At 49.8% G+C, this 13,631-nt stretch overlaps 2 protein-coding genes across 2 annotated transcripts; one reads left to right on the forward strand and one right to left on the reverse strand.

Moving 5' to 3' along the window:
• The first annotated feature begins 3,065 nt into the window (after window positions 1-3,065).
• LOC100220068 (toll-like receptor 2) lies at window positions 3,066-7,524 on the forward strand. Its single transcript, XM_002197069.6, has 2 exons — window positions 3,066-3,217; window positions 4,761-7,524. Exon 2 carries the CDS (start codon window positions 4,762-4,764, stop codon window positions 7,384-7,386), a length of 2,625 nt encoding a protein of 874 aa, XP_002197105.4. The 5' UTR covers window positions 3,066-3,217; window position 4,761; the 3' UTR covers window positions 7,387-7,524.
• Window positions 7,525-11,173: 3,649 nt separating this feature from the next.
• GPR75 (G protein-coupled receptor 75) lies at window positions 11,174-12,962 on the reverse strand. The gene has a single exon (XM_030268692.4). The coding sequence runs from the start codon at window positions 12,821-12,823 to the stop codon at window positions 11,306-11,308; it is 1,518 nt and encodes a 505-aa protein (XP_030124552.4). The 5' UTR covers window positions 12,824-12,962; the 3' UTR covers window positions 11,174-11,305.
• Between the last annotated feature and the right edge of the window lie 669 nt (window positions 12,963-13,631).

A 13,631-nucleotide genomic window follows, 5' to 3' on the forward strand; every position in this document is an offset into this window, starting at 1 on the left:
AGAGTTCAGCTGCCAACAGAAGAAGGTGAAGCCAACACTTCCTGCTCAGGAGCCACAGCGCCACTCATGATTTTCCTGCTTTCTCCCAACACCAATGTTACCTCACTCTAACTGCTGGGAATTGTATTCTCTTGTCACTGTACCTCATCCCTCTTCAGCTGCTATTTCTGGGCTGCTTCCCAGGATATTCAGCTTATTTATTTATATTTAACACTGTAGATTCATCTTCATACAATTATTTTGTCGAACATCCTTCCTGCCACCAGGTCCAGTTCCCTGTAGTGTGTCTACCTAGCAAAGAACATTTGGGAAGTTTTAATCTGTTGGCATTAGACATTCCTAGAAGTAAATTGGGAGGGATCAGATAAGTTGAAATACTGCTGGTAGGAGGATCTGAAGTAGATTTACATTATATTTTTGAGAAAGTTTGTAATGGCCAACACCCAGTAGAGCCTTGAAGGTTTGGGGCTGTTGCAACAGTGTCCTGTTGGTGCGTGTTGGTCACTTCCGTGTGCCCACCACACTTCCTCCTTTCCGCAGCCCTTGTGCCAGGCACAGGAATTTCTGACGGCTGTGGGGCAGGAACCTGCCAGCCACATGGCAGATGAGTGGGCAAATAATGCCCAAAATACTCCCTTGGGCTGCTGGACTGTTGCAACAGAGCTGTTCTAGTGTCTCATCAAGCAGAAAACCCAAACAGCAGCAGCAGCCTGATTTGGCATTTAAATTGACTCTCATTGCCCTTGCTCATAGCCCAATTTCTGAGGCTCAGCAAGGTGGCAGAGGGAGCTGGAAAGGGAGAACAGTCCTTTACATAGATTATTTCCCCATGGAACAGTCTTGTACCCAGACTCCTCCATTCCCAGCCTTCCTGCCTGCCAGAGCCATCAGCAGCCAACACAGAGCAGGAAAAGATGAAAGCGTTTCACCTTCTGCTGCCTGTGCAAGGGGCTGGCTGGATCCCCTCGTTATGGCTCTGAGCTGCACAATCCCTCAGGATGGTTTTATTTTGGATCGAGGCTACCCTGATGAAAGGCTGGAGCAACCCAGCTCTGGGCAGCCTCAGCATCCCTCAGGTTGTGCCAGGGAAGGGAACACAATACAGTCACTCTTCCTGCACATCCCTTCTTCTGGTGATTAGTTCAGAGGGCAAGCCAAGAATAGTTATTTTGTGGAATGTCAGAATTCCCCACATCTGGGGGAACTCCCTGGCAGGAGGGGGAAGCACATCCCTGACTCAGAAGTGACAGCACCTGGTGACCACCACCAACAGCTTTTGCCATGGTGTGAGCAAACAGGCTCTTGCCAAAGCCATGTTCCTCAGCCTCAACTTCCCCTTGCACAGGAAGCTCCATGCTCACAGCTATTCCTGCCCAGAATCCAGGCTGCCCCAGCACCCACACCCACCTCCTAAAGAAATATGGTTGCTCCCCCTCCTCTCCTATCCCTTCCTGACCAACAGCTGACTTAGATTTGCTCCTACACCTTCAGGAGGTAGAGCTGTTTCACACAGACAAGTGCATTTCCAGGTCATAAGTACTATATATTTTTATCCAGCACCTAAGTTCAAGCCCACCTTAATAAGAAAAGCTCCTGTGAGGTCTGACCTCCTCAAAGCTGGTGTTGGTACTCTTTGGATTTGAGCAGCTCCTGTGCAGGTTCACCTCTCCTCCATTAAACAATATTTCTGGTGCACAAAAAACTTTTCCCTGCAGAGAGAGACAGAACAAGTGGTCCATGACCTATTTTGGGAATTAATGCACTGGTCCTGCTCTTGGCCACATGGTGTGGACCTTCCTTACTCACTCAGAACTTTCTTGTGTCCTGCCCTTCCCTCAATTCCCAAAATAACAGGTTGCTTAAAAAAAAAAAAAATACACAGAGAGGGTGTTGGATGAAACAAATGACAGAATAATTCCAGCGCAGGGAGTTGGTGGAATAACTGTGCTTGTACCAAAAAGCTGCCTTTTTAACTGTGTCCCTTCCAACCAGGCTTGACTGTCTTTGGGATTTTGCTGGCCCCTGTGCTAGGCTGCAGCTGTCCTATCTTCCCAAAGCAAAGCACAGCCCAAGGTTCATGAGCAGCACCACTGTATTCAGCTGGAGAATTGTCCAGCTGCAGGGCATCACACCATGCTGAAAGCAGGAGCGAAAATTTTCCCTGGCATTTCCAGCTTAGCAATTTCCTGTCCCTTTTATCAAAGCAGGTTGGGATCTGTCTGAAAAGCAGATGACTGTGGGGCAATTCCCAGAACATGCTGCAGCAGAGAAGTGCCCAGTCAGACCAGACAGACAGACAGCGCAACCACCTTGGGTTTTCCAGCCCCCAGGGCTGGACAGTGGGGCCTCTGCGCTGCTGTGAGAGTTTCCAGTTACTGGTGGTTGCAAAAGAGTGGAAAAAACCCAATTTGAAGCGATATAAAGGCAAGCTGTGACCCCAGTGAAAGGTCCAGGTAATAATTTATAGTAAGATTCTTACCCAGGTGTCCCTGTGCAGCATCAACTGACCCCAGGATGTGTGATGGCCTGTCCTCCAACGTCCCTCCCCACTCGAGCTGTTTTTACATTATTTTCTTTGAGGGAGAGGCAAAGGTGAAGTTAGAGCTGATGTCATTTCATGGTTATAAGGAGTTTGAGTGACTTTGGTCATCAGCATGGGCTAATAGCACAAGTAACCTGAATTTCTGTGTTAATGAAGCCAGAATCAGCTTTGTCTGGATCATTCCTTTGGCTCTATTCCCCTTAGTAGTGTTGTTTTTGACAGAGCATGACCCTGGGCGTTGCTCCAGGGTGTTGCTCCATTCTTTGCTGTGTTCTCCTGGGAGCAGCACTCCAAGCTCCCTCAGCATTCCTGCAGACTGTCCCTGCTGAATCCAGGCCAGCCCACGCCCTCCTCGCTGAACTCGGTTTCTCAGTTTTTTCCCCCCAGCTGTGATGCTGAGGCCGGGGCAAACCCTCAGGACGACGCTGTGATGCGTTAAACGAGCAACTTCTGCATTTTATTTCCCCCTCGGCCACGGGCTGGGCAAAGCTCGAAGGGGAGAACTTAGCGGGTTTCAGCGGGGAGCATCATCCCCGGCACCTCCTCCTCCTCCTGCGCCGGGGAGGGGGCGAGGCTGGGCGGTCCGGGGAGCCCCAGCCCGCCCCGCTCCGCTCCCAGCTCCACAAAAGGCGCCCGAAGCAGCAGAAAGCGAGGGAGGAGCGCCCAGGAGAGCAGGTACCGGGGGCAGAGGGACGGGAGGGTGGCTGGAAGCCAGGAGAGAGCTGTGTGATAAATTGGCGATTCCTGCGGGATGTGGGGCGGGCTGGAGGTCCTGCTGGCAGCGGGGGACAGAGCTGGGGAGTCACTGATGTCCCTGCAGTCCAACCTGTGGGCAGCAAAGGGGACTGAGGTGACACAGGTTGCTCGCACGGAGCTCTGCACCTGCTTGGAGCAGCGGGCTCAGGGACTCGTGGCAGAGAGCCGGGGCGGGATTGGAGCCGGGCAGCGGCGTTCCCGGCCCTGGGAATGCTGGGGGGCTCTGGGGCAGGGAGCTCTCCTGGCTGCCTCCCGTATCCTGCTTCCAGGAGATCTTTCTCTGACAGGTAAGGCCGAGCAAATGGTCACTGGTAAGTCCTCGGCAGAGCAAAGCTCCGGGGCTGGGCTCAGGGGAAGATCCGTAGTTACACAATTACGTGGAGCTCCCTGGGCTGTCACTGAAGTGGCTGAACACGTTTTGGAGGGGGTCAGACTTACCTGGTTGCTGTGCTCTGGGATGGGAGACATAAAACCTGAGTCTCACAGTGCCGTGAAGGACATATCAAATTGCCTTGGTTTGAAAGACAGGTGTCTGCTAAGGAAGGCAGGAGCCTCTCTTAAAATGGAAAATTTAAACCCGCTTCCTCCAAATTATTATAATTTTGAAATTAAGGTGAAAATATGGGAGCAGGAATAACAGTTCTTTACTGGAAAAATAAAAATAAAAATGCACTAATACAAAACAACACTGTCAGAGTCAGAATACGACCTGACAGCGTGCAGGTCAGGGTGGTGGCTGCAGACCTGGAGTTACAAATGTGGTTCCACTGAAGCAGTGATCCTGTAGAAGGGTGGAGTTTTCCTCTGAAGATCCCATGGTGGTGTAGATGGGCCTGGTCTTCCTCTAGGAATCCAGTGGAGAAGAAAGCTGCTCCTCTGGGAATCTTGTGGCATTCCAAATCTCAGGCTATATCCAGTTAGGAATGCTTGGCTCTTCCTCCTGGGCGGAGCATTTCACAATGGGATAATTTAATTTCATCAGTCATGCAGTGACACTCAATGGTCCAGTAAGAGAATATATTTTCCAGAGGGAGGATTGGTTGTGGAAGAGATAAAGAAAATTGTCCCACTTGGTTTTAACAGGTGGCTCAATTAACAGAAGATAACTGCCCCATCTCTAACAGAGGGGAATAGAACACACACCCTGGCCACATTTTTGCATTTCCAACCTAAGACACAAATTTTGCAGGAAGATGGTATTGCAGGGGCTGCCTGGGCGAGAAAAGAAAGAAAAATTCAGACTTTACCTACCATAACCTCCAATGAATAGTGCTCTCCTTCAAATAATTCTCTGACACTCTCTCTTTTACTCTGAAGTAAGATGTGGTTTATTTTGCTGGATAAAAAGGAATTCATGGATACAACTAACGAAACAATTTCTGGACTTCAAGTACATGTGAATTATTTTTAAGGGTATTCATTAACATATTATAATGATGGATTTAACATTTATTTTCTCCAGGATGAGGATCCTTCCTGGCTACCTTCATTTCTACTTCATTCCTTTCTTTCTCAGTGGGGCACATGGATTCCTAATGTGGAGAACACCCCCAGCTTTCCTGGTTTATAACTACTCCTATTCAAATCTCTCTTCTGTCTCAGAAGCACAAGCTCCAAAAACAGCAAGAGCTCTCAATTTCTCACACAATGTCATTGAAAAAGTTACCAAGGGAGAATTGGAAGGATTTGACTGGCTGGAAGTTCTGGACTTTTCCTACAATCAGATCAGGGCTGTTGAGCCTGGAGTGTTCCAGAGTCTGCTCAGCCTGGTTTCTGTGGATTTATCATTTAATGATGAGAAGCTGCTTTTGTCAGATCTCCCATCCCACCTGAGGCTCTCACCTGCTGGCAAAGCACCAAGGTCTTTGCAGATTTCCAGGAATTCTGGCAGATCCTCAGGGGTTGCTCTTCAGCCTTCAGCTCCTGCAGAGGAGCCATCACATTCTGGAGTTCTGTCTCTCCTGCAAATCCTTAGCCCCAGGCTCAGGAGAAGCACAGGGAATCTTCTTCGGAGGGGAGAGAGGAACACCACAGCCCTTCCCATGGTCACACCTGAACCCACCCTCTGTGGAACTCCCATCAACGGGACACTCAATTTGTCCCACAGCAACCTCACCCAAGATGAGCTGGTGTTAAAACTGGATGAGGATCTCTGCCAAGCCCACCTGCGCAGGATTTTGGAACTTGACATCAGTCACAACAATGTGGAAATGGATCTTCTGTCACTGTTTTCCCTGTTCTTCCCAATGGAAAACACGCTCTCCATTGATGCCAGCTCCAACAAGTTAACCATTAACATCCTGAATCCAGAATCCTTCTGTAACTTCCCATCCCACCAGCTTTTGTTCCTAAACATCAGCAACAACCCTATCAACAGCCTGGACAGGCTGTGCCTCCCTTCCAGCATCAAGGAAATTGATTTGTCCTTCACCAACATCAGCCAAATACCCCTGGATTTTGCTAAAAAATTGTTTAACTTGGAAAAAATGTATGTTCAAGGAAACCACTTCATCTACACAGCGTTCTCAGAAAGTGGGAATACACTTCCAACGTGTGTCCCTCCTCCCGGAACTGTACACCTCAACGCCCTCTCCTTGGTCAGGAACAAGGCTGGGACACCCATTGAAAGCCTTCCTGAGAAAGTGAAACACCTGGGAATGTCCAACTGCTCCATTGTGGAACTGCCAGAGTGGTTTGCTGACACAGTGGAAGAACTGTTATTTCTGGACCTCAGCAGCAACCACATTTCTGTATTTCCCAATTTCCCCCCCTCCCTGCAGCATCTCGACATCAGCAGCAATGACATCAAAGTCATCTCCTCCAGTCTGAAATCTCTCTCCAACTTAAAAATATTTAGGATTCAAAATAACAAAATTATGGGTATACACACGGAGTTTTTTCCATCAGCCTTAAAAAAATGTGATTTTAGTAAAAACAAGGTGAAGGTGTTGTCATTAACTTCTGCCCTGGAGAAGCTGGAACATCTCAATATTTCTGGGAACTTGATCACACGTCTGGAGCCTGCTGGCCATCTTCCTGCACTGACCAGCCTGGACAGCAGCCACAACCTGATCCCAGAACTGCCCGATGGCTTCGGGGTGTCCCTCCCAGGGCTGAAGTATTTTAACCTGTCAGGGAATAAGATCTCCTTTCTGCAGCGTGGGTCTCTTCCAGCCTCTCTGGTCGAGCTGGACATCAGTGACAACGCCATCACGACCATTGTGGAGGCCACGTTCAGCCCGCTGACGAGCCTCAGGCTTCTGACTGTCCAAGGCGATCATTTTTTCTGTACCTGTGACCTGTACTGGTTTGTGAATGTCTACCTCCACGAGCCCCAGCTGGAGATCCGGGGCAGGGAGGCCATGAGGTGCAGCTTCCCCTCGGAGCGCCGGGGCTCCCCGGTGGGCAGCAGCCGCCTGACGCTGCTGCGCTGCTCGCTGGGTGTCCAGCTGGCTGTGACCGCTGGCGCTGCCAGCCTGGCCGTGCTGGCCCTTACCGCGCTCTGCTGGCGGCTGGATGGGCCCTGGTACATCCGCATGGGCTGGTACTGGTGCATGGCCAAGAGGAAGCAGTATGAGAAGCGGCCAGAAAACAAACTCTTCGACGCCTTCATCTCATACAGCGAGCATGACGCCGACTGGACCAAAGAGAACCTGCTGAAAACGCTGGAAAATGATGGGTTCAGGATATGTTACCATGAGAGGGATTTCAAGCCAGGGCATCCTGTGCTTGGGAACATTTTTTACTGCATAGAGAACAGCCATAAAGTGCTTTTTGTTCTCTCTCCCAGCTTTGTGAACAGCTGCTGGTGCCAGTACGAGCTGTATTTTGCCGAACACCGGGTCCTGAATGAAAACCTGGATTCCCTCATCATGATTGTGCTGGAAGATCTCCCACCTCACAGCGTCCCACAGAAATTCAGCAAACTCAGGAAACTGCTGAGAAGGAAAACTTACTTGAAGTGGAGTCTTGAGGAACACAAGCAGAAAATGTTCTGGCATCAGCTAAAAGCTGTCCTAAAAACAACCAACGAGCCGCTTGTGAAAGCGGAGAACAGATCTGCTCTGGAAATGCGGGAGCTGGAATGAGACCCAGAGAACTCTGAGGGCTGTGCCTGGAAAGCCTGTGGTCAGATAAAAGCATTTACCTCCTGCAATGGCTGCTGTGATGCCCAGAGGTTTGTCTAGATCAGCCCCTGGAGAAGCTCCTAGGGGTTCTGCAGCACACTTGTTATTCCCTGTGATAAAGAATCCTGAAGGGATGAGACCTGAGCACTGATAAAAACCCTTTTCCTCCTGGATGCTTGAATTTGCCCAGCTGTTCCCAGCATTTCTTTCTAAGTGCTGTGAATGTCACCTGAAAGGAAGAAGTGCTCAAGTCACACTGCATGTCCTTGCTGCCTTGCTGAGGTGGTGGCAGTGAGAAGTGGTGTTCTAGGACTGGATTACAGATTCCCAGTTCTGGGACAGCTTAAGGTAGGAACACACCCTGTGTGCAGGTAAGAGAGCCACAAACCATGCTATTACACAGGGAGCAGCTCCTTTCTTTGCTTTGGCAAGGGAAGAGTAAAGATTGACTTAATTTAGCCCTCTGAGAGAGGCCAAACTCACTCTGCTATACACTTTGGGTTCAGTAACTACTGGAAGAGATGAGACTTGAAAATCTTTTGTAAATTCAGAATAAAATATACAACCAGACCATACAAAAAGGATCAGCTGAGTGTGGTGGTCTCTGCTGTTAAATAACTGAGGTGAGCTTTGTTTAATCACAAATCTCTGGAAAATATGCAAGTTATGTACATTATGGTTTAGATTTAGGAAAGTTTCACCTTACACAGTCACCCTGACCCATTTCCAATAGATTCAGTACTACCTCTGCATGGTCCTTGCCCTCACCTAGTGCCACTTGATAATTTTATTTATTGTGCTTGGGAAAAACCAAAAGAAATTCAGCTGATCCAGCTTTCACATTGAAGGGAAATCAACAGACTCTGACAGAAAATAAACAGCAGGTGAGGACAAATTATTTGGTTTAACCTGACTTGGACTTGCTCCTATGATGAGCAAACACAAACAACTTCCCAGTATAAAATCCCAAATCCAGGAATGCAGCATGTTCGGAACACAGACTCTGAAAAGGAATTGGCTCTACTGTGACAAAACAACACCAATACCAATCTATTTGCTGCCAAAAGGGGGAGCATGCAAGAGATACCTCCACTGACAGAGATCCCTTGGCACTCAGTGCAAACCCACCTTTCCTCAGCAAAATTATTTGACATCATCAGCTTTGAGGTTCTATATATTAGGATAAAACCCAAAATCCTGCAGGCCAGCAGATGAAAAAGCCAACTCTTCACCACAGATATCTAGGGCTTAAAAAGACTGTGAATGATAAAAATATTACAAATATTTTTGTTCATTTAAGCAACAGAAGTCACTTGTTAATGAGATTAATGAGCCACAAGTAATTAATCAGTTGTTTTTCTTATGCTTTTACTCTTTCTAAAGCACTCAGTGGTCACATTTCTCACTTCCTCTCTTCCCACACATTTCCCACCTCCACATTCTGCTGCTTCCCTCTCAGTTCCACTACTGCTTGTTAACCTTGCAGTGACTCTTTACTGGAGCTTTACTGTTATGTGCTCAGCAGGCTTCTGATAGAAGAAACTAAGGGGGGAAAATGGATAAATTATACTCCAGAAGAGTCTAAACCAATTACTTTATCAAAAATTTGATTATTTCAGTCAATGATTCACTGCAAAGTTGTACCTGCTTTCAAAATCCAATCTGAATTTACTACACCCATGAACCTCCCACAAAATAGCTATTTAGTACTGCTGCAACTGTGCAACTGTAAAGGCAACTTAAATGAGGTTTCCTTCCTCATCCAGATTAAAAGGTGTTGTGCTTTCCTGTCTGGCACTGTGATACTGTACAGATTAACACCAATATTAATTACACAGGTGGTGTTAAGGGCACAGCTGGTATCAGGAGCTAACAGAGAGCGAACTACAAAGAACTTTGATGGGATTTCAGTTCTTTTGTCACACAAAGGCAATAAAGTCTCCTGCTTGGCCCCTTCTTGCTTTACTCCCACATGAATACTCAATGCAAATGTTTTATGAGGTGTGAGTGGTTTAATTTTCAAACAAGTGATGATGTTCAAGTGATCTAAGACACAGGAGAAGTTGAACATACACACAGCAAACCCCCAAAACCGCCTCATGTGTATTTTTCCATTCAGTATGATTTGTAGTGAAGAGAAATTAAAATACAGAACAGTCAAACAAGGTATTTTCATTTTATTTTATGCCTAGTTTAGAAAGAACCACATTATTCATTTAACACACAAAAAAAAAAAATCTGGGCAGAGAGAAAATACTTATGGAAATAATTTCCATTTTACATTTATATTAGAAAGTTGTTCACACTGATTTTATTGCAAGAAAGCTGGTTTGAATTATTCAGAATTAATTAATATTCAGTGTTAAACAAAGAACAGTGTTCCAGGAGAATCTTGAGAACAGTTTAGTTAACAAAAAGCCTGAACCAATAACTCACAGACAGGAATGATGTGGACATTTTTTGTTTCTAAAGTAACAAATCACATTCCCATCACTGTCATTTTCCTGAAGATGTGGCACTTTGCTATAGCAAGGCATCAAAAGCCTGTGGCACAATTATTTTGGAGAGACTGAGGCTCTGCTGAAGTCCACAGAAGCTGGAAGGTGTTGTTTGGAATAGATCTGGCCCCTTACAGCAAGAAGTGTCAGGAATTTAAATGCCCTTGAATTGTTCTGTCTCCCAGGGAACTCCCACAATAAGATACAACACAAAGGGGTGAATTTATAAAAAAATACTTCACTTCTGTTATTTGCTCACTGTGTAGACCAACAGACAAAAAAATTCTAAGCAGACAGACGAACTCAAATTGATGTTAGACTTAACAAAACTGCAAAAACTTGTCATTCTGGTTTGTTAACATCTAGAAATGTTAACAGCTGTCAGTTCTGACTGTCAGGAATAGTCAAATCCCAATTTATACAAAATCATGGGCAAAAGAGCAAGCAGCAACACAACTCTGCCTGACAGCTGACCAGTTAGGGAATTCCAGAGGTGACCCTGCTCCTCCTGGTGTATCAGTCACATAATACTGCAAAATTCATCTTTATCATCAAGTAATGCAAATAAGTAGTGCATGGTTATTTCTATCAGATGTAAAATACTTCTCCAATTTGTTTTGGGATACAGAATGCCACCATCACTAAAATCAATGCCAAGCAGGTATTAATGTATATACTGCAGAGGTTTATCCCAGTGCCACACTTCCCAAATGTCCCTCCCCAGTGGAAATATAACACTGACCAAACAAAGGCTTGTCCATCTTGAAGAAGCCAAAACTGAAATCCTGAACTTCAGCTGAGTTCATAGAAATTTTGCCATTTCTCTCAACAGAAGCAGGGTTTCATCCCATGAGGATAAAGGACTTTTGTTAATACTGAAAAACATTGATTCTTCCAACCTTCTGCAATGGGAAGAGTTTAAACTCAAATACTACCAAGCATCTCCCTAATTCTTCCTTCCTGAAAATACAAGGTATTTATAATACTTGGCGTTATCATATGATGGTTTGGGTAGGAAGGGACCTTAAAGATGATCCAGTTCTATCCCCTGCCACAGGCAGGGACACCTTTCCCTGTCCCAGGTTACTTTGAACCCTGTCCAACCTGGTCTTATGATGTAACGAACCACACAATTATGGCATCCAGTTTTTTTTTCACTTGCCCAGCAGTAAAACTTAGTAACAAAACCGCGCTCGTGCAACGATTCCAAATCTGAAATATCCCCCTTGCCGGCTCTCCACGGGAACTCCAGAGCGCATCAAGGAGGCGACAGCTCCGCGTTTGCTTCACACGCAAACGGTATCGGTGTTTCTATTCATTGGCAGCAGCATCACGGAGTTTGGAGCGATTCCTCCCTCTGGAAGGGCTGCGTGAAGCCAGGGCTACACGGAGGGCAGCGGCATGTGCCTGGCGGGAGCAGCGCCACCGGAGGGATGGAGTGCGGGGGCGCAGGGCTTGGCGAAGGCGAAGGCCGAGCCTGCGGGCTGCAGGCTGTGCGGGGTGCTCACCTCCGCCGAGGGGCTGCTGTTGTACACGCTGTAATAGGGCTCGATCCGCGTGTTCATCGGGGTGGAGCTGCTCTGCCCACAGTGCTGCTGCTGCCCCGCGGACGCCTTGGGACTCAGCACGCTGTCCTTGGAGTGGCTGGCACCGCACGCCTGCTCCAAACCCTTTTTCTGAGGCTTTGGAGACAACATGTAGGCTGAGTTGGTCTCGTGGTGGGACGACTTGTTCCTGTTGACCTCCAGGCTGCCTTTGCCCATGGCTCGAAGCCTTGTCTTGTGCTTGCAGCAGAAAAAGACCAGGGCCGCGTACTGCAGGCACCAGAGTGTGCGTCTCCGCAGCCCCGCGCTGTTGCGGGAATATAGAAAGGGATTTAATCCCGATTTGAAAAAAATGAGGGTAAACCCACACAGCTCGAACTGGTAGAGCACAAAGCCGGCACTGCCAGACAGCATGTCCTGCACCAAGGAGATGGCCAGGGGCAGGCAGCACACCAGGACGGAGAGCACGATGACCACGCACGTCACCACCGCCTTGGAGTCTTTGGCCGTGGCCAGGTTGACGGCCGAGGCCAGCGGGAGCCGGCCGGTGAGCTTGGTGTGGCTGTGGGGTGGCTTGGTGCAGCTCTGGGTCCTGTACAGAGCGGGCACGGCCCCAGGCCCCGCGAATGGCTGAGGCTGGAGGGTGCCCACGACCATGGCAGGAGGGCACTTCCTCGCCCGCGCGTTTCTGCACAGGGCCTGGGCGATCATCGCGTAGGACACGGACACGACAGCCACGCAACAGATGAAGTCGATGACATAGAGGTAGAGGATGAGCTTGCCCTGTCCGCTGGGCAGGCTGGCCATGGGCAGGCAGAGGCGGGAGCCGCGGGTGCGCAGCGTGGCCAGCGTAGCCAGGGTGAAGCTGGTGGCCCAGAGCAGCAGCGTGAGCAGCAGCGAGCAGGGCGCGGAAGCGGCGCGGTGCGGGTGCTTGCCCAGCACCATGCGCAGCCGGTGCAGCGCGATCACCGCCACCGTCTTGAGCGACATGATGATGAAGCCGGAGCTGGTGAGGTGGAAGGTGAAGCAGAAGGTGCCGGGCACACCACGGGCCGGGCCGAAGAACAGGACGAAGGCGAACATGGGGGCGGCCACACCGCAGATGAAGAGGTCGCAGAAGGAGAGGTTGAGGATCATGAAGTCGAAGTCGGTGCGGAATTTCCGGAGGGCCGGGTCGAAGAAGGAAAGCAGCACGATGAGGTTGCCGTAGGAGCCGAGGCAGAAGACGAGGGCCAGCAGGGAGGCGCAGGCGGCCAGCGTGGCGGCGTGGGTGCCCTCCCGCAGCTCCGGGGGGTCGCTGCCGTTCGCGCCCAGCTGTTCCGCGGGCCCGGCCGGCAGCCGCCCTGACCCGTTCATCGCTGCCCGGCCCTTTCACAGCCCGCTCATCGCCGCCGCGGGGCTCCCACCTTGCCTCTTCACCGCCCCCTCATCGCCGCCGCGGGGCTGCCGCTCGGCCCCCTCGCCGCTCGCTCACCACCGCCTCGGCGCTGCCCGCCCCGCCATGGCGCCCGGCCCGGCCCCTCCCCGCTCCGCTCCCTCCGCCGCGGCGGGGCCGAGCCGGGGCGGGCGGCGGGGGCAACGCCGCAGCCTCCCCGCACCGCCGGGAACAGGCGGGCCCGGGAGGCGGCACCGAGCTGGCTCCCGACAGCCGCGCTGGCGCTGCATCCCTGCCGCTCCAGCTCAGGGAGCAGCGGTGGTGCGAGCGGGTGGAGCAGCGCAGAGTGTAGTCTAGAGAATCACAGAAGGGTTCGGGTAGAAAGGGGACTGCGAGACCAGCTCGTTCTTCTCCCTGCCATGGACAGGGACATCTTTCACTAGCGCAGGTTTCTCCAAGCCCTGGCCAGCCTGGCCGTGGGCACTACCAGGAATGGGGCAGCCACAGCTTCCCTGAGCAATCTGTGCCAGGGCCTCAGCAACCTCACAGAGATTTTTTTTCCTGATATCCAATATGAACCTACTGTTTTTCAATTTTAACCCATTCTCCCTTATCCTGTCACATGGCCTTGTAAATAGTGTTGCCTTGTCTTTCCGGTAAGTTTCCTTCAGGTACTGGAAAGCTGCAATTAGGTCAGCCTGGAGCCTCTCTTTTCCAGGCTGAACAATCCCAGTTCTGCCTGCCTTTCCTCGCAGCAGAGCTGCTCATCCCTCTGATCAACCTGGTGCC

Source organism: Taeniopygia guttata, chromosome 3, assembly GCF_048771995.1.
Source record: "Taeniopygia guttata chromosome 3, bTaeGut7.mat, whole genome shotgun sequence".
Classification (NCBI taxonomy): domain Eukaryota; kingdom Metazoa; phylum Chordata; class Aves; order Passeriformes; family Estrildidae; genus Taeniopygia; species Taeniopygia guttata.

Bases quoted from the DNA above. Each gene is read 5' to 3' on its own strand.
- LOC100220068 (XM_002197069.6), top strand. From the start codon at position 4,762: ATGAGGATCCTTCCTGGCTACCTTCATTTCTACTTCATTCCTTTCTTT.
- GPR75 (XM_030268692.4), bottom strand. From the start codon at position 12,823: ATGAACGGGTCAGGGCGGCTGCCGGCCGGGCCCGCGGAACAGCTGGGC.